Source organism: Podarcis raffonei, chromosome 13 (assembly GCF_027172205.1).
Source record: "Podarcis raffonei isolate rPodRaf1 chromosome 13, rPodRaf1.pri, whole genome shotgun sequence".
NCBI classification, from domain to species: Eukaryota; Metazoa; Chordata; class Lepidosauria; order Squamata; family Lacertidae; genus Podarcis; species Podarcis raffonei.
In genome coordinates, this window is record NC_070614.1 from 54,652,338 (window position 1) to 54,678,033 (window position 25,696).

Here is a 25,696-nt window from a genome sequence, read left to right on the forward strand (position 1 = left end):
GCAGATAACTCCATGCGGTTTCTTGGACCTGGCAAACAGGATCTTGGGGGAGCTGTGCAGGTGCAACTTGAAAGGCCAGAGATTGTGGGCTGCGGGGTTTATTTTTCCTACAGGCAAATTCAAAGTCCTGCAGGGGTAGTTTTCCATTCTTCTACCTGCTGGGGGAGGTGTCGGGCAGCAATCCTGTATCAGTCAGGGGGTGGGAGGTGCTGTCTGGGAAGCAGCTGAGTTCCCTCGGGAGAGAAAGTGGGAGGGAAGACTTGGGGGCCAGGATCCTTAGGGTGGCCAGGGAAGGAGCAGCGGCAGCCTCCTGGCCAGGTATGAAGGCTGGCACCTCTTGGTTCTGCTTTAGGTCCTCCCTGGCCCAACTCCTGCCGGGAGCCAGAATCGCAGGGGTCCCCAGTTCTCAGCCTACCTGCTTAGGGAAGTTTAGAGTCTAAGGTCTTGAACTCGCTCCCCCAGGAGGAAGTGATGGCCTCCAAGTTGGAAGGCTTTAAAGGAGGATTAGAGAACAGGGGCGACTAGCTATGAGGACTATGACCCGCTTCCCCAGTCAGAGGCAGCAAGGAGGAGGTGCTGGAGACCACAGGAGGGGAGAGCGGCTCTTGCTGGTTTCCCACTGGGGCATCTGGGGGGGCCCTGTGAGAGCAGGATGCTGCACCAGGTGGGCCATTTGCCCCATCCAGCAGGCTCTTCTTATGCAGGTGGCCTGGCTCTCAACAACTCGCTTGGGTGCTTAGCGGGCTATCGAGTGCATCTAATTTTTGTACTTTACCCCAGTCTCTGCACTCTTGCAAGACAAGTAACAACAGCAGCAGCAGCAGCGGCTGCATAAATGATTTTAGAAGCCTCTCCTGCCCCACCTGCCCCAGCCTCTCCAGAGCAGGGGATCTGCCTGATTCTGGCACCTGCCCGATTCCCAGGCTCAGAGCAGCTTCAGAAAAGGTTCCGCTCATCCCTAAATATATTCCATGTGCACGTGAAGCTGTGTTGAGTTTAAGGGCGCAAAAATAGTTTTGCTTTGTTTGTTTTTTAATGTGTGCGGACGTGGGGAAGAAGCAGCAGCAGCAAAAATAGCCCCAGTGGAAACTTCAGCTGCTGCCTCCAAAGGCCAGCTCCCGGGGTGGGGGGTGGGGGGGTCACTCTGCAGGATGGAAAAGTTGGGGGGGGAGCGAGCTCGGCCTCTCCCTGTTCTTTTGGGCAGAAAAGGCGCTTTCCCTCTTTCTTTCTTTCTCTACCTCCCCACACAACATCTCCCCAACAAGTGCTGGGAGAAATTAAGGTCACTGCAATGCTGGACTTCAGATGTTGGTAGTGGGGAGAGAAAGCAGGCAGGGCAAAGGGCAGCAACAGGGCCTGCAGTTTCTGTATTAAACTGGGGGGGCGGCGGCGGCAGAAGCATTGCACCACCCCACTGTGTCCCACAGCACCCAGTTTATCCAACTAGTTTATCCCCCCTATCCCATCCTTCTGTGGTTTGAGCGGCTAAATTTCTGAAAGTGGGTTTTCTTTGCTGGTGGGGGTTGTCTGAGAAATGAGAAGAGGGAGGGAGGAGGTGGCCTCCTGGTCTCTCAAAGCCCTACGCTTCATGCTCGGATCCTTCCTCAGGAGCCTCCTCCTTCACCCCCCCCTCAGCTGCCCCAAGGGGAACTGGTTTCCTGGCAAGGGATTATTTGCATCTCAGAGTCCAAACAGTAGCCTGCAGGGAGCCCTGACTGCAGGCGAGGCAGCAGGGCTCACCCTCTGCCCACAGCCAGCATTGCAAATCCTCAAACACGTTGCAAGTGTGAAAAGGTCCAGCTCTCACCTAGAGAACCAGACCTTGCTGTTAGCAGACAGGGTCCAGGGCTCTGATAACACTATAGTGAGTGAAAACAGTATATAATTTGAGATCCTATGAAGAGTAATCCCCCGTCCCCCCCAAAAAACTTGTGCAGAGTCCCTTTCTTCCCCTACCATATAGCCATGGTGGTCCCTACTAGGCTTTTGCTCCTTCTTGGCTCAGTTCAGGAGCCAGTGGAACTCACTCCCACAAGAGGCAGTCACATACACGGCTTTAAAAGAGGATTAGACAAAATGAGAAGGAGAAGGCAGTCCATGGCCACAAGCCATGATGGCTGCACTCCAAGATCAGAGGCAGCCATGCTTCTGAATGCCGGGAGGGGGGTGCTCTTGTGCTCACGTCCAGCTTGCATCTGGTTGGCCCTTGTGAGGACAGGAGGCTGGACTGGCCAGGCTCTCTTTGGACCCAGCAGGCTCTTATGTGTTCTTATGGCAGCCAGCCAGCCAGCCAGCCAGGGCGGGGTACAAATTAATAATAATAATAATAATTATTATTCTCCCCTGCCTTCATGAGCTGAACTGTGTTCCCCTCTGGGGGACTCCAAGGCAGCGGCAAAACACTGCCTGGCCACACACTGCCCAGCTGGCCTTGACTTCTGCTGCAAGCCTCATGGTGGCTCCTCCAGAGTAGTCCTGGGGCAAGCTGGCTAAGCAGCGCCATTTGCATGAGGAGAAGAAGGAAGGGAAAGTGACTGCTGGGCAAGAAGAGGGGAGAAGAGGACAGGAAAGAGGCGGTGAAGTCAAGAGTCGCACCTGCGTGAATGTAGAGCAAAAGCAGTCGCTGCATTGCACCTTGGGATTGGGAAATGCAGAGCCCGAAGAATGAGGAAGCAGAGGTGCCCCTGGCTGGGTTTTGCTGTCCCTCTGCCATCCCTCTCCCTCCCCAGTCCCAGCTCAGGCCTCTGGTAGAACGAAGGCAGCCAACACAGGCCATGAGCCAAACCTGCCAGAGCCGTTCTGAGGCTCTCTCCCCTCACATCTCCAGCAGACCTTCCAGGTTGCCCCTCACAGAATCACAGAGCTGGAATCATCTATTCCAACCCCCTGCGATGCAGGAATTCCCCTTTTCCCAGATGCTGGGGAGATAAGAAGACTTGGGAAGGCAGCAGCTGGCAGCCATTTTTTGCCCAGGCCAGGCCTGCTCCCTGGAGTTGGGATAGCTTAGTCATTAGAGTATGAGACTCTTAATCACTGGGCAAAAGGTTCCTGCATTGCAGGGGGTTGGGCTAGATGACCGTTGGGGGCCCTTCCAGCTCTATGGTACTATGAGAGCGGAGTTTCTATGAGGCCACCAGAACAGACAGGGGCGAGCTAAGTGGCTGATGCATGGAAAATTGGCCCGGGACAGCTGAGACCAGCATTCAAGCCCTTTGCCGGAAGCTCCAGAAGTGGTTTGGGGAAAGAGAGAGAGAGAGGAACACTCCCCACCTCCCACCAAGCCTCCACTGTGAGGCTGCTCTGAATCACAGCATGTGGGAAGCTGGCAGGAGCTCCAGGGGGTTTAAATATAGAACAGGGACCTGGTGGGGCGAAGGACAAAGGGAGGAAATCCCTGGCCAGGGTGCATCAAGGTGAAAGTGGAATCACAGAGGGGCCTCTAGGACACAAGGCTGCCTGATGCAGTTCAGGGCTAGGCAAAGAACCATTTCCGAAACCCACTCCAAATCTATCGGGCAGGGGAAGCTGTTTCCCTCCCTTTTGTTGGAGCCGCTGCACAAGGGTTCTGTCCTGGGGCCAAGCGGTTTTGAGGCCCCGCCAAGGCCCGAAATTTACAGCAGAGGAGTTAAGAATCTGCAGCGCATGCTTGTGGGGTTGGGATCTGGTGATTTCTCTACCACCAGCAGCACCACCAGCACTAAACTCCAATTTAGCTGCAGGGGACAAATACACGTCTCCTTTCCCAGGCTCTGGGTTCAAGTCTGAATGCAGATGCAGTATTAGAAGCTGACTCATAATGAGTCAGACCACTGGGTCCGTCTGCAGCTCAGTATCCTCTGCACTGGTCAGCAGTGGCTCTCCAGTCCAGGGTCTCAGGCGGGCACCTCTCTCAGTCCTGCCTGGAAACGCTGCCAGAGGTTCAGTTGGGGATGTTCTGTGTGCAAAGCAGGTATTCTGCCAGAGTAACAGCACCTCACAAACCCAATCTAGCCACCTTTCCAGGGGCTGAGGGTCCTCTTTGGCAGGACACTTGTCAGGCTGCTGCCCCGGTTAGTTAGAGAGAAAGAGCGTTAACCTTGGGAGTCCTGCGGCCTCTGGGATGTCCTAGTCAGGAGCCCCTGCTTCCCCAAGCTAAACCTCTGAAGTCTCTTTCAGAAATTGAAATGTTCTCCCACTTAGGGAACATCAGACCCCAATCTAGGGCAGGAGGCTCTGGAAACAGCAGTGTGTGACTGAAATACAGCCACCGGGACTGATCAATAGCTTCCCTTGCTCGGCTGCACCACATCTCTCTCCTGAAAAACAGCACAAAGGAGGCAGAGGGGCTGCCTAGCAGGGGAATGTGCACTGCAGACAGTGGACAACGGGACCCCCAGGACTCCCACACTTGGCCCCCTACATCCAGCAGCCTCAAAGGGCCCTTCTCAGACAGGAGAAGGGCCCACAAAGGCTTCAACCCAGGCACCTCTGCACCCTCCCCTCCCCCAGTGCACGCTGGGAACTTTGACCTGGAAAGATTGGTTGCTCTCCATCAATGCCTGCGTCTGCGTGTGTCCCTGGGCACCGGTCTGCCAGCAGACTTTGTCCAGAGAGCAGAGGGCAGTTCTGCGGGGGGAGGGGGGCTGAGGTGACCTTTGTTCCCTGGGTGAGAGACGTGGCGCAACAGCCCCTGTAGGTCGATAGAGCACGTGAAACTGTGCCCCCATTGCCTGGCGATGCCCTGAAGCCACCGAGTGGCTGCTCTGCAATCTCTCTCCGCTCCTGCCTGGTGAAGTTTTGCTCAGTTATCTTTGTTCTTATTCGACTGAGGAACTGATGCTGGAGAATCTGGGGCAGGGATGATGGGGGGAAGGTCATCAGCCAGAATGCCTGAGGCCAGTTGTGAAACCCACCCCTAGAGTTTGGCAAGATTTCAACACCACCTGCATTGTTGTTGGCACCTGTCTATCTGGAGAGATGGTGGAGTTCGCCTCCGGGCGTGTGTGTGTGTGTGTGTGTGTGTGAAGTCAAACTGCTGCGTTCAAAGCAGTTCTGGAGGTCCTGGGCTGCCCTGATGACTAGACCCCTTTCAGCCTCGCTGGTGAGGTCCAAAGGAAAGCAGAACAAGACATTGGGCACCAGTCTGGTTACAGGAGTTGCTGGAAGGAGGTGTACCAGGCACCGTCCAACTGCCTTAGGGACTCCTGAGTTCACTCCTGAGCCTTTTTTCCTCCCAAAGAAACGAACGTAAGAAGAGTCTGCTGGATCAGGCCAAAGTGGGCCCATCTAGTCCAGCCTCCTGTCCTCACAGTGGCCAAACAGATGCCCCTTATGGGAAGCAGGATTCGAGCGCAAGAGCAACGCTCTCCCCTCCTGTGGTTTCCAGCAAAAAACTGGTCCTCAGAAGCATCACTGCCTCCAGCTCTGCCCACCTGCTTTCTCCATGCCACTCAAAACTTCTATCATGTCGCCTCTTCCTCCAAACTCAAAAATCCCAAACGCCGCAACCCTTCCTCCCAGGCGAGTTGCCCTTTCCCGAAGCTTTCCCAGCCCTACCCTTTATGAGGTGAGCACCACAGTTTGGAGAACCTTATGACGTCGGCAATGCGCACCTCTGCACCCGCGCATCGCGTGCCGCCCCTTCCAGGCTCCTCCAAGGACGCCCCAGCCCCGCCATTTCATCACTTACCCCAGCACGGTCCAGGGGAGGCTGCGTTAGGTCTTGTGCTTTATTTACGCCCAATTGTTCAGTCTGAAGTCTTCTCTATCGGTTAATCATGATCCATGATGCGTCTAACGGGTGGGGTGGGGTGACAGGAGGGGCGGGGTGAGAGGGAGCCGCGGCCGGCGACAGCTAGCTGGGCGCAGGGGCTTCCTGGATTTCTGCCGCCCGCTGGATCATGTCCAGAGCCTCCCAGAAGAAGTCCTTCTGGAAGGTCATGAGGGGCATGCTGCCGACGGCTTCCTTCATCTTGGCCATCCGCCCCTCCAGCGTCGGGCACTTGTGCAGCTGGCTCAGGTACTCTTCGCACGCCCGGGCGGCCATGGCCTCCATGTCGCTCGGCGCCACCCCTGCCTTGCTGGCCGGCAGCTCGCGGTAGGCGGGGACCTCCTCAATGTCGTGGCTGGACAGCATGTAGAGGCACTCGCGGGTGGAGCAGATGCGGCGGGCGCAGGGCGGCACCTGAGAGGGGGAGACAGATGTAAGGAGAGCCCTGCCGCACCAGGCCAATGGTTCATCTAGGCCCGTGTCCTGTTCTCACTGCGGCCAACCGAAGGCCTGTGGGAAATGAGCAAGCAGGATCCGAACCCAAGAGCCCTCTCCCCTCCTGGGGTTTCCAGCAACTGGAATTCAAAGGCATGGCTGCCTCTGACTGCAGAGGCAGAACAAATAGCCCTCCTTTCTAGGAGCCTTAATAGAATCATAGAATCATAGAGTTGGAAGAGACCACAAGGGCCATCGAGTCCAACCCCCTGCCAAGCAGGAAACACCATCAGAGCACTCCTGACATATGGTTGTCAAGCCTCTGCTTAAAGACCTCCAAAGAAGGAGACTCCACCACACTCCTTGGCAGCAAATTCCACTGTCGAACAGCTCTTACTGTCAGGAAGTTCTTCCTAATGTTTAGGTGGAATCTTCTTTCCTGCAGTTTGGATCCATTGCTCCGTGTCCGCTTCTCTGGAGCAGCAGAAAACAACCTTTCTCCCTCCTCTATGTGACATCCTTTTATATATTTGAACATGGCTATCATATCACCCCTTAACCTCCTTTTCTCCAGGCTAAACATGCCCAGCTCCCTTAGCCGTTCCTCATAAGGCATCGTTTCCAGGCCTTTGACCATTTTGGTTGCCCTTCTCTGGACACGTTCCAGTTTGTCAGTGTCCTTCTTGAACTGTGGTGCCCAGAACTGGACACAGTACTCCAGGTGAGGTCTGACCAGAGCAGAATACAGTGGCACTATTACTTCCCTTGATCTAGATGCTATACTCCTATTGATGCAGCCCAGAATTGCATTGGCTTTTTTAGCTGCCGCGTCACACTGTTGGCTCATGTCAAGTTTGTGGTCAACCAAGACTCCTAGATCCTTTTCACATGTACTGCTCTCGAGCCAGGTGTCACCCATCTTGTATTTGTGCCTCTCATTTTTTTTGCCCAAGTGCAATACTTTACATTTCTCCCTGTTAAAATTCATCTTGTTTGTTTCGGCCCAGTTCTCTAATCTGTCAAGGTCGTTTTGAAGTGTGATCCTGTCCTCTGGGGTGTTAGCCACCCCTCCCAGTTTGGTGTCATCTGCAAATTTGATCAGGATGCCCTTGAGTCCATCATCCAAGTTGTTGATAAAGATGTTGAATAAGACCGGGCCCAAGACAGAACCCTGTGGCACCCCACTAGTCACTCTTCTCCAGGATGAAGAGGAACCATTGATGAGCACCCTTTGGGTTCGGTCAGTCAGCCAGTTACAAATCCACTGAGTGGTAGCATAGTCAAGGTCGCATTTTACCAGCTTCTTTACAAGAATATCATGGGGCACCTTGTCAAATGCCTTGCTGAAATCAAGGTAGGCTACATCCACTGAATAATAATAATAATAATAATAATAATAATAATAATAATAATAATTTTAATTTATACCCCGCCCTCCCCGGCCAGAGCCAGGCTCAGGGCGGCTAACACCAATAAAATCACAGTAAAAACATAATAGGGGGAAAAGAGGGGGGGGTTTAAAATACAGGTTAAAATGCAATTTAAAAGGCAGCCTTATTTTAAAAGTAGCCGATAAATCAAGACCGTAAGGGGAGGGAAACATAAGGGTCGGACCGAGTCCACACCAAAGGCCAGGCGGAAGAGCTCTGTCTTGCAGGCCCTGCAGAAAGATGTCAAGTCCCGCAGGGCCCTGGTCTCTTGTGACAGAGTGTTCCACCAAGTCGGGGCCAGTACTGAAAAGGCCCTGGCCCTAGTTGAGACCAATCTAACCTCCTTGAGGCTAGGGACCTCCAAAATGTTGTCATTTCTGGACCTTAAGGTCTTCCGCGGGGCATACCAGGAGAGGCGGTCCCGTAGACACGAGGGTCCTAGGCCGCATAGGGCTTCTCCTCCTCCACCATGGATTTGTCTTTTAAAGCCACCTAGGGGTTGGGGACAGTGTCCAGGAGGCAGCACACAATCAGGAGGATGGCATGAGTATGTTAGGACCCTCCCTCCCTCCAGCCCTGACGCTGAGGATTAGGAGATAAAACCACACTCAGGGTTTTGAAGCAGTTTTGTGGATCCTGCAAATCAACTGGCATTCTACATGTCTGGGTGGGCTTGTCTAAACAAAAATGTTCTCGGCACAGTGATGTCAAGAGGCAGGGAGTTCCAGAGTGTAGGTGCTGCCGCACTAAAATACCCACTTACGGAGAAAAGATTGGAGGATAACACAGGAAGTGGGCAGGAGAGATGGCCAGGAATGACTAGACTTCACAGCAGAAACCCACGGGCTATGCAGCCCACCCAGCCCACCTCCCAGGTCCTGACTTCCCACGCTTTGGCCTCATCCCACCTCCTTCCCCCTCACCTTGGTGTGCAGCCGGACGAAAGAGGCGCTGCCTTTGGGCCACCCGGGCAGGCGCCCTCCAGCTCCGCAGCCGCAGCCCATCAGGTCCTTGCTGAAGTCCCCGCTCTGGCTCAGCACCAGCGTGTGGTTGAGGCCACAGCAGAGGTCGATGGGGCACTTGAGGTAATGCACCTGCAACAGGGAGCACAGCAGTATCAGAGCATGGCTGAGGATTCACAGCCATCATGATTGCTGGAGGGAGGTTTCCTGTTGCTGGCAGAGGCTCAGGTGAAATGGGCGTAGAACCACAGAATTGTAGAGACCCCCAAGTGCTATCTAGCCCAACTCCTTGCAGTGCAGGAATCCCAGCTAGACAATCCCTGGCAAGTGGTCGCCAGAAACCTCCCATGAAGGGGACTCAAGCCTTTTCTACTCTGTGTCACAATGCCTGATTTGAGTTTGACACGGCCCATAAAGGTGGTTCTGCCCAGACCAAAATGTCAGGTGACCCAAATTAGTAATGGCCATGAGGACATTGCAAGGGCTCAGATGCTTCCTGGAGCTCTGAGGGTCCCCACCCCCACCCCAGGAAGGATGGTCTGCTCCCCTCTCACCTGGGCAGGCTCCCCGCGGTCTATCTTGTCGCCTGTGCCGAGCTGGCCATAGCGGTTATTTCCTTGCATGAAGATCCGCCCAAACTCGTCCACTAGCCCCAGGTGGTTGTAGCCAAGGGCACAGCTGAGGACCTGCCACAAAGCGGGAGAGGGGAAGGGAGAGAGTCTGACCCACACTTAAGGCCTGAGCAAGGACACGAGGCTTAATCTCAAGTAGGACTCCCATCATATTCAGCCTGAATCTTGTCACCAGTGCTCCTTGAAACACATGGTATTCATCAATCCGTGCTCCTGAGCACATGCAGAGTGCATTTCCCTCTCCCTGGGAGCCTAAGAAGGGCCTGCTGCATCAGACCATTGGCCTGCCTAATCCAGCCTCCTGTTCTCACAGTGGCCAACCAGATGCTTCAATGGGAAACCCGCAATCAGGACCTGAGCACAATAACACTTTCTCCTTCTGTGGTTTCCAGCAACCTTTTGGCACCAGGTGAAGATTTGTTTGTTGGTGTCAGACTCCTTTAAGACCTGGGGTGTTAAGCCGCATGCCAGACACTTCTAATTACTTGATCCAGCATGTGCTAACAGCTAATTGAGCCAGGCTCTCCTCCTGTGTTGAGGGACTGCCTGGGCGATGGGCCATTAAGAGAACAAAAGGATTGAAAGGAGTCCCTTTGAGCTGGCAAATGGGTGAGGCCCCTCTCCCTCAGCAGATGAAACCAGAGCTTAGTGGAGAGCGGTGAGAAGCAATGTGGGAAGTGTAGAGAAGGGCCAGAGTCATGTGGCAGAGAGACAAAGCAGCAAGCAGGCAAGTCAGAGCAGCTTTTGAGATCAAGGCCTGATGTCTGCTTGAATCCAATGTCATTGGCTACAAGACCCTCTTGCTGTGAACCCCTCCATCGTAGGTTCATATAAAGGTAAAGGTAAAGGTAAAGGTACCCCTGCCCGTACGGGCCAGTCTTGACAGACTCTGGGGTTGTGCGCCCATCTCACTCAAGAGGCCGGGGGCCAGCGCTGTCCGGAGACACTTCCGGGTCACGTGGCCAGCGTGACAAAGCTGCATCTGGTGAGCCAGCGCAGCACACAGAAACGCCGTTTACCTTCCCGCCAGTAAGCGGTCCCTATTTATCTACTTGCACCCGGGGGTGCTTTCGAACTGCTAGGTTGGCAGGCGCTGGGACCGAGCAGCGGGAGCGCACCCCGCCACGGGGATTCGAACCGCCGACCTTTCGATCGGCAAGCCCTAGGCGCTGAGTCTTTTACCCACAGCGCCACCCATTTTCTAAATAAACCATATATCCTAAAGTCTCCGCTGTGCCTCGTTTCCAAAAGGAAACACAGACCCTGGGTAAGCACTGGGAACCCCTGGAATATCGCACCGCTCAGAGATTAGGGTGGCGTGCAACTGAATCTAGGTGGGCTTTTTTTCTGTCTGTCTGTTTGGATGGTTGTTAAGTCACTAAGAAGAAGAAGAAGAAGACGAGTAAGTCCTCCCCTGGTGGAAGAGGGGAGGGCGGGGAGCAGGAGAGAGCCCCACCTCTGGGTTACCTTAGCCGGGAGGGAGAGAGCCAGGGGCATCTGCTGATCCAGCGGGTCGAATGCATGGAGGGTGCCAAAGAGGTCGCGGTAAACACCGGGCGAGTGGACCTCAAAGTAGACGGTGCCCTCGTCTGTGGAGGAGATGCAAGATCGTTGCTGGCCAAACCCTGGCCCTGCACAGAGGCAGAAGGGCTCCCCCAGAGCAGAACTCAACTATCCCAGGCAAGGAGGTTGGGGTTGTGTGGGTGGAGGGCTCCCCACTGCAGTGGCTGCCCGTGGCATTTTGCCCTGGGTTCAAGCTCCTGCTCCTGGCTTTCAGGACGGCGCCCTCCTGCTACTCTCCTCTTAAGCCCCACTTACTCAGGGAGACTTGGCTCTTATCACCCCACCACTCCACTGCTGCCTTCTCCCACTCTCATCCATGGTCCTTCTCCTAAGCTGCCTCTGATGCAGCTTCCCCTTCTCAGGGTGAAATAGGGGCTACTGGAAATAGCTGGTAAGGCCTCCCTCCTTCTCCAACCAAAGCCTCCCCACCACTGGTTCCTTCCGCTTGCACCTCAGGTGGTTCCACCTAGGTAAAGGTAAAGGGACCCCTGACCATTAGGTCCAATCGTGGCCAACTCTGGGGTTGCGGAGCTCATCTCGCTTTATTGGCCGAGGGAGCCGGCGTACAGCTTCCGGGTCATGTGGCCAGCAGGACTAAGCCGCTTCTGGCGAACCAGAGCAGCGCACGGAAATGCCGTTTACCTCCCCGCCGGAGTGGTACCTATTTATCTACTTGCACTTTGTGCTTTCGAACTGCTAGGTTGGCAGGAGCAGGGACTGAGCAACGGGAGCTCACCCCATCACGGGGCTTCGAACCACCGACCTTCTGATCAGCAAGTCCTAGGCTCTGTGGTTTAACCCACAGCGCCACCCGCAACCCTGATTCCACCTAACACCCCCCCCAAAACCCCACTTCTCAGCCTTCTCTCAGCTCAGTTTGGGCTTCCTGATATCACCTGCACGCCCTCTCGGGGGCAGACCACATTGCCATGTGTGATCCCTGGCCTCTTCATGAAGACAAAGGAATGGCCAATAGTGACAGCAGTGGCGCAAGGTTGAGGAGCATGCACAGCCCACTGTAGGGTCGTCTAGTCCAACTCCCCTGCAATGCGGGAATTGCAGCTCAAGAATCCCTGACAGGAAGCCACCCAACCTCTGCTTAAAAAACTCCAGGGAAGGAGAGTCCACCCAGCTCCAAGGCAACCTGCCCCACTGTCAAATAGCTTCAATAGTTGGAATTTCCTTTCTTGTCATGTTGGGATCTGTTGGCCCAGGTCCTTCGCTCCGGAGCAGCAGAAAACAAGCTTGCTCCGTCTTCTGTGTGACAACGCTTCAGATACCCGAAGGCAGCTCTCCTGTCCGCTCTCGGTTCTTGTCCTCTCCAGGTGAAACATGCCCAGGTCCCTCAACCGTTCGCCATAAGTAATAAATAATAATAAGAAGGCTTGGTTTCTGGACCCTATTGGTTGTGGCAGCCTCTGGGCAGAGACTGGCCTGGCTGGAGGGCACCTTCTGCTTACCTGTGAGGTAGACGGCGCTGCTCTGGTTGGAGTGCATGTTGCGGACAGAGATGTGAGGGAGGCACTTGGAGACTTTGCGCAGAGCCAGCTGCACAGTGTAGGAGCGCGGCTGGTCCAGCTGGGTCTCGTTCACCACCAAACTGTAGATCTTCCCTTCCTCTGTGGGGGGGAAACAAAACACCCCACAAAAAGTGACTGTGGAATTCACTTCCCTCCACACGCGCAAAGCCCTATGCGGCCTAGGACCCTCGTGCCTACGGGACCGCCTCTCCTGGTATGTCCCACGGAGGACCTTACGGTCTTCAAACAAAAACATCTTGGAGGTCCCGGGCCACAGAGAGGTTAGGCTGGCCTCAACCAGAGCCAGGGCTTTTTCGGCCGTGGCTCCGATCTGGTGGAACGCTCTGCCACAAGAGACTAGGGCCCTGCGGGACTTGACATCTTTCCACAGGGCCTGCAAGACGGAGCTGTTCCACCAGGCCTTTGGCCAAGGCACAGTCTGACCCCCTCTCTCCTTCTGTAATCATAGAACTCTAGCCCAATGGTTGCCATTAATTTGATTTTGAATTGATTTTAGAATGAATTGATTTTAGAATGCTGTGTTACTTTTATTGTTGTTAGCCGCTCTGAGCCCGACTTCAGCTGGGGAGGGCAGAATATAAATATTATTATTATTATTTTATTTATTAAAGGAGCACAGCACGAGGGACCAGGTCAGGGTGACTGTAGGCCTGCCTTGTTGCACATGCCCTGTGCATACACTCTGTATTCACCCCTTTCCCCACAAGGGGAGGAGCAGGTTCGGTAATTCGATGGAGGGCATCTCAGGGTCTCCAGTACAGAAGTGTATTGATCGTTTATTTACGACTAACTAGGCCAGAGCCTAGAGCAAAACGGCTTCCTTGTTTTGCATTTAATGTTTCACTGCCCTTATGGCTTCCAAAGCTATTTCTGATTGCTGCACTAGGGACAGGGATGAATCATAGAATCCTAGAGTTGGAAGAGACCACAAGGGCCATCGAGTCCAACCCCCTGCCAAGCAGGAAACACCATCAGAGCACTCCTGACATATGGTTGTCAAGCCTCTGCTTAAAGACCTCCAAAGAAGGAGACTCCACCACACTCCTTGGCAGCAAATTCCACTGTCAAACAGCTCTTACTGTCAGGAAGTTCTTCCTAATGTTTAGGTGGAATCTTCTTTCTTGTAGTTTGGATCCATTGCTCCGTGTCCGCTTCTCTGGAGCAGCAGAAAACAACCTTTCTCCTCCTCTATGTGACATCCTTTTATATATTTGAACATGGCTATCATATCACCCCTTAACCTCCTCTTCTCCAGGCTAAACATGCCCAGCATGTTAAGAAGGTCCTTGTTGCATTTCCAGCAGTGTATTTAGTGGAACGTGGCTTTAATGTGGTCCTCCATCTTCTCTCCAGGACTCCAGGTTTAAGACTCCTGCTAAGCGACTTTAAACCAGACATTGGGAAAACAGCATCACTTCATCAAGCCCATCCACAGATGACCCTGAGGGTCATCTAGCCCAACCCCCTGCAGTGCAGGATTCTCAGGTAAAGCACCCAAGACAGATGGCCATCCAACCTCTGCTAAAAAACCTCCAAGGAAGGAGAGCCTGCCACCTTCTGAGGGAATCTGTTGCACTGCTGAACGGCTTTTACTGTCAGAAAGTTCTTCCTGATGTTTAGTCAGAATCTCCTTCCTTGCAACTTGAAGCCATGGGTTCGAGTCCTCCCCTCCAGAGCAGGAGAAAAACAAGCTTGCTCCTCTTCCATGTGACAGTCCGTTCGATTTCCGAAAACCAAGGTGCAGCTTTCGATTGGCTGCAGGAGCTTCCTGCACTCAAGCGGAAGCCATGGAAGCCACGTCGGACGTTCGGCTTGCAAAAAACGTTCGCAAACTGGAACACTCACTTCCAAGTTTGTGGCGTTCAGGAGCCAAAACGTTTGAGTCGCAAGGTGTTCGAAAAGAAAGGTACAACTGTATGTACATGGTAAGAACCAGAGAGGGTAGACAACAATATGATATATTCATTGAGAAATGGAGTCTAATGTACTGGAGTTATAAGGTACCAGAGAATGTAAACCCATTTGTGTTACTTGGAACTTTGCAATATTAATTCATTACGTTTGGTTTTTGGTATGGATTTCTGTCTCTATACATTTGGCTCCAGATATCCCCTTTTACTCTACTTCTGTATTGTTTTATTTGGCATCTATTATTCTATTTTGCTGTGTTTATACTCTCTCTCCTCCCCCCCCCCTCCGCAGCCACTCTTGCCACATGACCTGCTTTGCTGTTCCTGTCTCTAAGGAGAGGGGCTCACCTGTCAGAAGCAAGAGGGACCTCTCCGTCTCCTGCCCCACCAGCACAATCTGCTTGAACTTCATGGAGAAGTGGAAGGTCATCTTGAACACCCGCTGCCCGCTGGATTGCAGGTAGACCTCCACGCAGTCGCAGAGGCGCCCGCTGCCGGCTGGGCTGGAGCCCTCGCTGCGCCCCACGGCTGCCGTAACCGGCTGTTCGCGGGTGGCCAGCACGTACAGGTACTTGCGGTACACAGTGTCGCTCCGGGGGTCCGTGGCAAACTGCAGGCAGAAGAAGGAGGAGGGAGGAGGCACTCAGGGTCAGGAGGCTGGAGACCCTGGGATGCTGCAGGAACTGATCAGGGATCTAGAGGGAGAAGAAGTCCCTGTGCACTCAGGGGTGGCAGAGAAGACCCTCCTCTCTCAAAAAGAGCCCTGGGGCAACCAGCTTCTGGTGAAAGAAACTAGGGAGCCACAGGACTGTCTGACGCCTTTCCCTAAAGGGAGGTACTAAAGGGTATGGAAGTGTCCAGAGTGTGGAACTCACATCAAAGAAGAAGAAGAAGAAGAAGAGGAGGAGGAGTTTGGATTTGATATCCCGCTTTATCACTACCCGAAGGAGTCTCAAAGCGGCTCACATTCTCCTTTCCCTTCCTCCCCCACAAGAAACACTCTGTGAGGTGAGTGAGGCTGAGAGACTTCAGAGAAGTGTGACTGGCCCAAGGTCACCCAGCAGCTGCAGGTGGAAGAGTGGGGAAGCGAACCTGGTTCACCAGATTACGAGTCTACTGCTCCTAACCACTATACCACACTGGCTCTCCTAGCCACCTGAGCCTTCAGTGACAGACTTGGGTCCAGGAGCACCCCATGCTATGGACCTCCTGGACTCGAAAACATAACACCTCGACCTTTTCATGATTTAATTTTATTGGCCCGTCTCCTTCAAGGAAGATGGCACCTTTGTCTTCCTCCAGTGTAGCATTAACCCCACCCACTGCAGCTCCCTCTAAGATGGGTACGGGGCATGGGGCCAGAGGATCAGCGCCACTTCTTCAAGCAGCTGTACAAGGCAGGCATCCAGGCATCAATAACTGAAGCTGACCTAGGCTGCCTGTCTCCTTTCTCTCCCTCCCTCTCAACCGGGACTGCATTCTGCCCACAGCTCCAATGCCAGGCCATTGCTCTGGCACGTCCTGCCCTGCTCCAGCCTCTGGGAAGCAGTGGGGACAGGCAGCCCGCCCCCACACCGCAACGTTCCTCTCCTCTCCCGGGCACCTACGTCCTTGGCACTGCGGCAGAGCACCATGTAGCGACAGGCGCGGCGCCACTGGATGTGGCCCATGGTGGAGGAGACCAGGGCGTTCTTGAGGAAGAAGAGGGTGCCGTTGTAGTCCAGGATGAAGACGTGGTCCTTGGTGGGCAAGAACTTCCGGTAGCCGTGCGAGAGCAGCGGGGCAACCGTCTTGCTGACAAAGTGCCGGCGGCCGCTGAACATCTGGAAGTACAAGCCCTTGGTGTCTGCGGGACAGAGAGACCCCCCAGGGGCAGAGGGAGTGGGTCTGTCTGAAGGAGCTGCCACAGCTACACCGCTCCCTTCCCTGGGGAATGGGGGCAGGGTGGGATCCCCTTTTGCGGGATCGGCCAGCCCTCTTCAGCTGCCCCCAGCCCAGGCAGATGCAGAACTTTTTCTCATACAGCAAAAAAAACACACCCCTTCCTCCTCCCCCTCTGCTTCACCACTGAGGTATACTGACAGTTGAGGATAGCTGATCTCTTCCACGGCCGGCTGCCACCAGAGTTCTCGTCCCGCAGGCGAGGAGAAAGGCGGCGGCAGATCCTCTGCCAGACCCCCTCACTGTCGCACACCTCATAGAAGTACCGGCAGGTCTGGCCCAGAGCCACCACATCCTTGACAGGCAGGAAGGAGATAATGTAGTACAGCTGGAGAGAAGGAGGGACTCAAGTCAAGTTGAGCGCAGGGAGGGTCTCACACACACACAAACACTTCGCTGAACTAGTGTGCTGTTCGCTCTGCCCTGCCTCCACAGTCGGAGACAGCGATGCTTCCAAATTCCAGTTGCTGGAAATAATAATTTATAATAATAATAGTTTATTATTTATACCCTGCTCATCTGGCTGGGCTTTCCCAGCCACTCTGGGTAGCTTCCAACACAATATTAAAATACAGTAATGCCTCAAACGTTAAAAGCTTCCCTAAACAGGGCTGCCAGATGTCGTCTAAAAGTCTGGTAGTTCTTCTTCTCTTTGACACCTGGTGGGAGGGCGTTCCACAGGGCGGGCGCCACTACAGAGAAGGCCCTCTGCTGGGTTCCCTGTAACTTGGCTTCTCACAGTGAGGGAACCGCCAGAAGACCCTCGGCGCTGGACCTCAGTGTCCGGGTAGAATGATGGGGGGGAGATGCTCCTTCAGGTCTACTGGACTGAGGCCGTTTAGGGCTTTAAAGGTCAGCACCAACACTTTGAATTGTGCTCGGAAACGTACTGGGAGCCAATGCAGATCTCTCAGAACCGGTGTTATGTGGTCCCGGCGGCCACTCCCAGTCACCAGTCTGGCTGCCGCATTCTGGATTAGTTGTAGTTTCCGGGTCACCTTCAAAGGTAGCCCCACATAGAGCACATTACAGAAGTCCAAGCAGGAGATAACCAGAACATGCACCACTCTGGTCTGCGGGCAGATAGGGTTGCAGGAGGGGAAGAGTTGCTCTTGTGCTTAGGTCCAGCTAGCGGGTTTCTCATAAAGGCCATCTGGTTGGCCACTGTGAGAACATGATGCTGGACCAGGTGGGCCATTGGCCTGATCCAGCAGGCTCTTTTTATGATCTTGCTGTCCCCACCTTCTAAACCACAGCCAGGCAGCCTCACTCACCAGTTCTGGAGGGAAGACCTGGATAGAGATGGAATCTCCTCTGCCCTTCTTGTCTTCTGTGGCCTCAGTGGATGAGCTGCGCCGCTTCTTCTTGGGCTGCTGAGGGGAGGAGAAGGAGGATGGAGAGGGAGGCAAGGGTGTGAGCAGCCAGGAGGAATCTCTTTTTTCCTCTTTCAGGGCTTAGTTTCAAAGCCGAAAAGTGCTGGGCATCAAGTTTTGATATCCCTAGGAATCCCTTGCCTTTAAAAACTGCACAGCAGAATTCCACAAGGTGTAGCTTCCCCATCACTATATGGACATAGTGTCAGAAAAATGTCTCCCCCAGTTGAATTTCTGGCTGTCGCACCCACAGAAAAGAGTGACAAGCTTCTGTCTGGTCCAGGGGCTTCCTCTGTCATATCTTGTATTGCGTTCCAAGAGCGGGCTGACTCACAATCTCTGCCAAAGCATTCTCAGCACCGGCCTAAAACCATGATTTAAGGGAACCACTTTAAGGGAAACCATGATTCATGATTCATGAAACCATGATTCATTCAACCAAGGTGAAACCAGTCTCATAATAATTTATATCTGCCTTGCGGATGGAATAAGAACGTTAGCAGCCATGCCTTGAGAGATAGCGGGCAGTCTTGCAAGTGCATTTCCCTGGTTGCACACCAGGAGGCATCAGGACCCTGCGTTAGAAATGGACATCTACCTGGGATTTTTCTCCCTCCCTTGAAGATAATTGCACATTTGATGCTGAAAAGCTATTTTGTCCCATTAGAAACAGCATATGTGACACTTCTTTCACATAGCAAAAGCAACACAAAGTTTTCGTGCAGTTGCTTTGCTGCGTTGAACCTGGACTTGGGCACACAGGCATGACCAGAGTGTGACTTGCACTCTGTAGTAGTCCATGAAAGCTTATGCCGTAATTAATTGCCACAATACTCTTCTGGGTTGAAGTTTTTTAGGGGTTTTTTTGTGTGACAAATCCTTTCCAACCCACTTTTCAAAGATTTTTCAGAACGTGGTGAGTCACAGCGCTGACTTGTCAAAGTAGTCAGCTTGTGCGGATTTCTCCAAGTTTGAAGAAAATATTGTGTAGCTTGGTTACCGATTTGGCTAGACAGTTTATTTTAAATTAATTTGCATGTGCAATCAAGCAATGGAAGCAGCAGCATCCCCAATTCTGTCAACTGAAAGGGAAAAGCTCCCCGCTCCGCTGAACCATTTCCTCCTCCTCCCACTCTTGGAAAAATCCCCACACAGGTGTCTGCCCTGCCCTGCAGCCAAAATATAGCATGCTCACTCCAAGCGGTTCCTCAATGCTAGAGATGTGGGAGAAGCGCTGGAGCTTTCTCCTTCTGAATTTTCGGACGATGCGCCTGTCGCTCATGTCTGCCCGCCCAGCCATCGCTTGCGCGGTGGGTGTGAGCTCTCAGACCCACCCTTGTTGCTGGGCCCAGCATGGCCAAGGCTTATGAATGCCTCTGCCCACAAGGTGAATCACCCCGGGGGACATGGCACTATGTGATAATGGCCGTCCTGATGGCTTCACAGAGACAGGGGTTCCCCTGGTAACTGGGGCACTGTGACATCAGCACCTATCTGGGACTGTCTTTATGACCTGTGCACTAGGTACCACCGGGTCCTGGGATTAAAGACCAGGCAAGGCGTGCACCGAAGGGCCGGGATCGTGCTAACAGCTCTGATTTGTACCAGCACTCCACAGTCTGTTCTGCTCCTCTGCTAAGGGGCAGTGAGTTATGGGGGTTAAGGCCGGTACTGTCTCTCCTTGGAGTCATAGCGACATCTCTCGTTAATATATGTTAAATGAGATGCTTCGTCGATGCACCCAGAAAGGGGTGAGTGACAAAGGGTGGATTGGTCAGTATCAGTTCTGTCCTTTCTCCTACTTTCCATTTGCAACATCCAGAACCAGCTGATACCCAAGAGAGGTGTTGTCAGTGGCTTCTGAATGCATATAGGGGAAATGTTTCACTTTACTCTTGTAGTTTCTTCTGATTCCACTTATTCTGAGAGTAGAAGGACTAGGTAGAGGTATTGGAAGGGCTGGGCCAGCCTTCCCCCAACGCCTGGTGCATTCTGGGTGTTTCGAACTACAACTCCCAAGAGCCCCACCACCGTACGATTGAGTCATCTGAGGTGTTGGGGATTGTAGTCCAAAAATGTCTGGAGGGCACTAGGTTGGAGGAAGGCTGCCTTAAGTAATGCCCATTTTTTACAGCTGCCCAAAGTGATTAAACGTACCATGGAAACACACATTGCGGCTAAATGCAAAGTTTGATGCTGCCAGCTGGCTGTTCCACCCTCCGAGCGCACCTTGGCGTCAAGAGCTTCTAGCCTACTCTTCCAGAGGACTCGGGAATTCTAGATCTTGCCCCCTAGTTCTAATAACCCACATGTCTCCACTCTCAATTCCAGAGAAGGCAGGCATCCAGGCCCTTGGCCCACTAGAGTCCGCTCTGTCCTCCACTTCCCCAACGCCTCCTTTCACCGGCAGGTGTCACAACTGCAGCCCTTCAGCAACTCAGCCGGTGCGTGGGTTTTCCTGCAAAATATCCAGTGGGCACCTGGTTACGGAAGGTTTCCTTGCCTTTCTCTTTCTACCTGCTGAGGTCCAGTATGGTCTGAGCTTCCTTCCTCCCATGGGAGGAGAGGCCTCTCAATGGCTACTAGCCAGGATGGCCAGGCACTTCTGAACACCAGCTGCTGAGAACTGCAGGAGAGAGGGCTTGTCTTGCGTTCGAATCCTGCTCAGGGGCTTCCCCATTGAGGCATCTGGTTGAACAGGATGCTGGCCATATCTGCCCCCACTTGGGCCTGATCCTGCGTTTGCGAAGGCCGCCGTCCCAACCTGCCTGCAAGCAAGAAAAAGCAGGAAACAATAAGATGCTATTAAAGTCGCTTTTAACGCAGAGAAAAACACCGGCTGAGGAACGGGCTCCCTGTTGCAAACCTCAGCTTTCCAGGGTTGGAAAACCAGGGGCTGGATCTTGGCAGCCCCTTCCTCTGGGCCTCCGTCCCCATATCTGGCTGGCTGGCTGCATCTTCGCCCAGCCAGGCATCCCTCCTTCCTTCTGGGCATCTGATAAACGAAAGATGAAGGTGGGTCTCCTTGCTGGGCTGCCTGGGAGCCCCTCTCCTGGGCACAAGGCACGCTCTGCTCTTTGGGACTACAACTCCCAGCCACCCCATCCCTGGCTGGTGGGAGTTGTAGTCCCAAGGGCCTGGCGGGCGCCACCTTGGCCAAGGCGGCCTCAAGCCAGGGCACACGGTTCTGAAAACTGCCTCAGGGTCCCAGATTCAGAATGAAGCAGCGCATATATATGTGTGTGTGTGTGTGTGTGTGTGTTGAAATGCTCGTTGAAATGCATTAAAATAAATCTGAGAATGCCCCCCAGCTGCATTGAGGTTCATCAACACTCTGCACATGCCCAGAGGCCTTTCCTTCTAGACTTCAAAGGAGTTGGGCTGTTAGATGCGCCTCCCTTTCCTCACATCATTCAAGCGCGGGCTTGGACAGGGAGGCACTCTGCACATGCCCAGAGAAGGGAGACACGCCATAATTCACTGAGGGCTTCCCGCCCTTCTTCTCCTCCCCACCCCGTTGGGAGAACGGCCTGCCAGTCAGAACGCGTCCCGCCTTTTCCTAGTGCAGATTCGTTAGTTGCGTTGCCATTCCAACTTTTAGTGCCCGCCTCTCCTGAGGTGAGACTGAACCTGATTGGCCTCCGTCTTATTCCCTCAGACTCCCAGCACCCACCCTCCCAGAGGGACATTGCTGATTGGTCCGCCTCGCTGCCACTCTTCGTCCTCTTCCTACCCCCCAAGGCCGTCAAAGGACCTGCCCCGCCTCAGTCACCTCACGCCGCCTGTCTTTCAACCGTTGGCGCCAAAAGTATGGGTGGGCGTGGCCACTTTCCTGATTGGTCGCCCTTCTCTCTCTCGCCTTCCGAGCGCTGTGATAAGCCCGGACTCACGTTGCTTGCTCAATGATTGGTCAATAGTTTCACGCCCTGCCTCTATGAATCCCATTGGCTGAGGCAGGCGCGAAGCAAAATCACGGAGGGCTTTCGGTCCGGGGGTGGTGACCTTAGGAACCGCCTCCTTGGTAAGGGATTGGCCGAAGCGGTAGTCAGCGCCCTTCACGGATCTCTCATTGGCCAACAGCCGCCCCCTCACTTCTTCCTCCGCCCGCGCCCTTGATTGGAGCGAAAGGAGGAAGAACCCGACGGCCCGTTTCCACGCCATTGGTTGCCTGCTTCGGCTGCGCCCCGCCCGACGCGCCGCGATTGGCGGCTCCCCGCGTGGCCGGCTCCTCATAGGCCGAGGCGGCTCCTCAGGTCCCGCCCCCTTTGGCTGGGGTCTCGCCGCTCCTGCCCGCGAGCTCTCAGTCGGCCAGCGGCTGCCTCAGCGAGCACAGCGGAGCCTGCGGGATGGCGGCGGGCGAGGGCGGGGCCGACGCGCTGCCCCCGCCCTCCCCCTCCTGGCCCGGCCCGCTCCCTGGGCCCGAGCGGGCCTTGGAGGAAGCGGCGGCTTCGGGCAGCCTGAGCCTGGCCGGGCGGCGCCTCAGACACTTCCCCGGAGGAGCAGCCCGGCGCTGGGACCTCAGCGACACCACGCAGGCGGGTGAGCAGACCGGCCACGCCCACCTCCCCTTTGACCCCGCCCCTTGGCCCCTCCCCTTTCCCACCTCGTTTCCCAGCAACCAACCCTTGGCCACGCCCACAGGTGGAGAAGCTCCCCCCTCCCTTAGGGGTCTTCATCTTTCTGGCCACGCCCCTCTTTTGGCCACGCCCTCCCCAAACACCCACTTTCGAGATTATCGATTGATTGCATTGTGCTGGTATTGCATCTTCCCCCCCCCTCCAAGTTCTGTGCATGGTTCCTCCCCATGGTAATTTAGTCGTCCCCCCCACAACAACCCTGCGAGGTAGGTTCCAGCCTTTCTCAACCTGTGGGTCCCCAGATGTGGTTGGACTACAACTCCCATCACCCCTAGCTAGCAGGGATGATGGGAGTTGTAGTCCCACAACATCTGGGGACCCACAGGTTGAGAACCTTAGGCTGAGAGGCAGGCACTGGCACCCAGGGTCACCCAGGCAGCTTCATAGGTGCTGCGTGGAGGATTCGAACCCAGGTTTTGCCCTCATTTAATCCCCACAACAACCTTGTGCGCTACGCTGGGCTGAGAGGGATTGACTGCCCCCCAAGGGGGCTTCTAGATCCAGATTCCCCAGCGCCTCCTCTTTATTCACACAACTTCTCTGCAAGGTAGGCCAAGGTGAGAATGGGCTAGGCAAGGAGTCGGATTTGGGCCCTCCTGCCCCGGTCCAGTCACTTGATGAGGCCAGCTGAACCCTGGCGTGCTTTTGGATCTTGTCCTCGCATCAACTCCGCTGCTCTTTCAGTATCAAGATTTCCCCGCCCTTCTCCTGGTGATACTCAAATGGCACTCTTGTGTCGGGGAGTTCCAAAGGCTTTCCCTTGTCCTCCACTTAGGTTGCAGCTGCGTTTTGGAACGCCAAGTGGTGTTTGGGGTGGTTGTTGAGCGATGTGGCAGAATCTTGCACGCGGAGAAGATGCCCAGCTCCTGTGGGCAGGAGACCCCATCTCTTCCGCACGCCTGTGTGTGAGTGAAGAGGCCCTGCAAGGGCTGAAATGGCGCCTCCAAGCTGAGGGGAGCTGGGAGCCTGCCTTCAATGTGCCGTCCATCACTTTTCTCCAGACCTGAACTCTGCCCATGAAAAATTCCCACCCCATAAAACAAGAGGGTCACTACAGCTGAAATAATAGGGGCACCAAGGTGCCCAAAGTCAAGTGGCAGCTTCTGGGAACTGTAGCTTCCAGGACTGGCAATAGTGCGGGGTTGGGCTGGATGCCTGAGTTGAGATTCCTGCCTTGCAGCGGGTTGGGCTAGAGGACCTTTGAGGGTCCCTTGCAACTCCATGATTCTATCCCGGGGATGGAGGAAATTGTAGCCCTCCACACGTAGGACCCTGGCTCCCTTCTGCCTCTGGCAGTGTGGGTGACAGATGATGCCGAAAGTTGTAGTGCGCCATCATCTCAGGGCCACAGCCCCCTGTTCCTGCCTTAGCACTTAGTAGAAAGACTTTTTAGCGAGTGCGTTTGAGTGTGCCTGCCAAGGCAGGCGACTTCCTTCACCTTGAGGGCGAGGTTTTTCTGTCTCTTTCTGGTGAAGGAAATGGGCGTATCTGATGGTATCTCCGGAGAATCTCTGGTTCTTGCGGAAGCCCGGCCCTTGCTTGGCAGATCTTTGCAATATGGGGGGTGGGAGAAAGAAAAGACCCTTCCTGCCCTTTGCTGCCATTCCTAAGCAGGAAGCCTTGGCATCCACCTTGCCGTCGAGCATTTCAAAGTCAGCTTACAAAGCAGGGTGTCTTCAGCCGAATCCCTACTTTTTCTACAAGGAACACACCATGAGTTAATAATGTTTTTCTGGTCTCTTGTTTTTTGGGGACGAAGGTGGCGGTGGCGTCAGCAACTGCTTCAGCCAAGTTGGGGGGGGGGTCTTCTGGTTTCTAGCGTGTGACACTTGTGGCAGTGACAGCCTGCGGGGGGAGGGTCAAGACGGTGAGCCTTCCTTTGCATGCGCCAGCCTCGCTCTCTCTTCCTGTGCCGCTTTGCATAGCTTCCTCATGCAGCCGTTCTGCAAATGTGCTGTCGATGGCTGACTACTTCTCTCCCACTCTTCCTCCCCCCCCCCAGCAACGCTTCTGCCATTTGGAGTGCGGGAGGCCTCCTGTCACCCGCAAATCCCTGCCACCCGCACCCTCGCTTGGCGCAAGTGCTGCTTGGTGGGCAGGAGGGCTGGGGGTGGGCTGTGGGGGAGGGAAAAATAGCTCCCTCCCCCTTGGAAGAGGTGAGTCAGCAGAGGCTGTGCAGCGTGTTTTGCTCTCGCAGCCTCCCTGGCTAGCTGGCTGGCTGCTGAAATGATTTCCAGGGCTAGCGTTGTTGTCCGGTGTGAAGTTAAAAAGGTAAAGGGACCCTTGACCATTAGGTCCCGTCATGGCCGACTCTGGGGTTGCAGCGCTCATCTCGCTTTACTGGCCAAGGGAGCCGGCGTACAGCTTCTGGGTCATGTGGCCAGCATGACTAAGCCGCTTCTGGCGAACCAGAGCAGCGCACGGAAACGCCGTTTACCTTCCCGCCAGAGCGGTACCTGTTTATCTACTTGCACTTTTGACGTGCTTTTGAACTGCCAGGTTGGCAGGAGCAGGGACCGAGCAATGGGAGCTCACCCCGTCGCGGGGATTCGAACCGCCGACCTTCTGATCGGCAAGCCCTAGGCTCTGTGGTTTAACCCACAGTGCCAGTTAGCTGCTGGGAAATATCCCTGCTTTCATTCCCCAACCCCTCCAAGGTGAAGGATCTGTTTCCCTCAGCAGCCGGCCAAATGGTTCCCGGAAGCCCACGAGCCAGAGATGTGCAGGTAGAAGCCTCTTCTGTGTGCTAAGTGACCCAGAGACAGATTTCTTCCTCAAGTTGCTTTCAAATTCCACTTTCTGGAAACCGCAGGAGGGGAGAGTTGCAGCTTTTGGGTATCCCACAGGTGTACAGGATGCTGGACTAAGATGGCCCCCCACTGGCCAGATCTAGCGGTCTCTTCTTACGAATTTGTTTAGCCCTCTTTGGGCTCCAGCCAAGCTGCTTCCCATCGCTGGGTCTAGTGGCAGGGAGTTCCAGTGGGCAAGGATGGCGCCGCTGTGTCAGGGGGCGCTTCCTCTTTTGTTCAGCACAGATGGCGTGAGGTAATGACTTCTGTCCCTGTGGTGGGAAGAAACACTTGAGCAGCATGCCCTCTTCCACCCCTTCTGAATTAGGTCATGGGGAAGTGGTGGTGCAGAACCGGAGCAAGTTGCCTCTGAGGTTTTTTGGGGATGTGAATGCCTCTTTTGCAGCCCTCCTAATCTTTCTTTCCTCTGCAGTTTATTGCAAAATCCTGTCCATGTCATAGAGTCACAGAATTGCAGAGTTGGAAGGGACACCGAGGGTCATCCAGTCCAACCCTCTGCAATGCCTGCACACTGAGTTCAGCCAGCCTGATGTGGTGGTCAAACATTAATCCAGAACTTGGGGGAGACCAGGGTTAAAATCCCACAGGGCCATAAAGCCCACTGGGCAACCGTGGGCCAGTCCCACTCTCAGCCTGACCCACCTCACAGGGTGGTTGTGAAGATAAAAATGGAGAAATGTTTATGCCTCCTTGAATTGCTTGGAGAAAAGGTG

The 25,696-nt window shown here is 54.4% G+C and overlaps 2 protein-coding genes across 8 annotated transcripts in view; one reads left to right on the forward strand and one right to left on the reverse strand.

Moving 5' to 3' along the window:
* Positions 1–5,694: 5,694 nt before the first annotated feature.
* On the reverse strand, positions 5,695–20,021 carry FBXO24 (F-box protein 24). Of its 6 annotated transcripts, none has more exons than XM_053361857.1 (10): positions 19,694–20,021; positions 17,438–17,533; positions 16,305–16,491; positions 15,830–16,068; positions 14,571–14,832; positions 12,232–12,390; positions 10,676–10,797; positions 9,131–9,262; positions 8,538–8,708; positions 5,695–6,163 (listed from the first exon to the last, which is right to left on the reverse strand). In XM_053361857.1, exons 1-10 carry the CDS (start codon positions 19,706–19,708, stop codon positions 5,834–5,836), a joined length of 1,713 nt encoding a protein of 570 aa, XP_053217832.1. In that variant the 5' UTR covers positions 19,709–20,021; the 3' UTR covers positions 5,695–5,833. The 6 variants fall into 6 exon arrangements, with proteins under 6 accessions (XP_053217832.1, XP_053217831.1, XP_053217828.1 ...); XM_053361856.1 differs by having other exon boundaries at positions 17,438–17,536; XM_053361853.1 differs by lacking the exon at positions 19,694–20,021 and adding an exon at positions 18,871–19,230 and having other exon boundaries at positions 15,830–16,045; positions 17,438–17,536.
* A 1,812-nt stretch (positions 20,022–21,833) lies between these two features.
* LRCH4 (leucine rich repeats and calponin homology domain containing 4) overlaps positions 21,834–25,696 on the forward strand; it is a 63,257-nt gene continuing 59,394 nt past the window's right edge. The window contains exon 1 of one of the 2 annotated variants that reach the window (XM_053360995.1): positions 21,834–22,075. In XM_053360995.1, coding sequence (XP_053216970.1) covers positions 21,883–22,075 — 193 coding nt within the window. In that variant the 5' untranslated portion in view covers positions 21,834–21,882. The remainder of the gene's footprint in view (positions 22,076–25,696) is intronic. The other variant, XM_053360994.1, reaches the window with a different exon arrangement.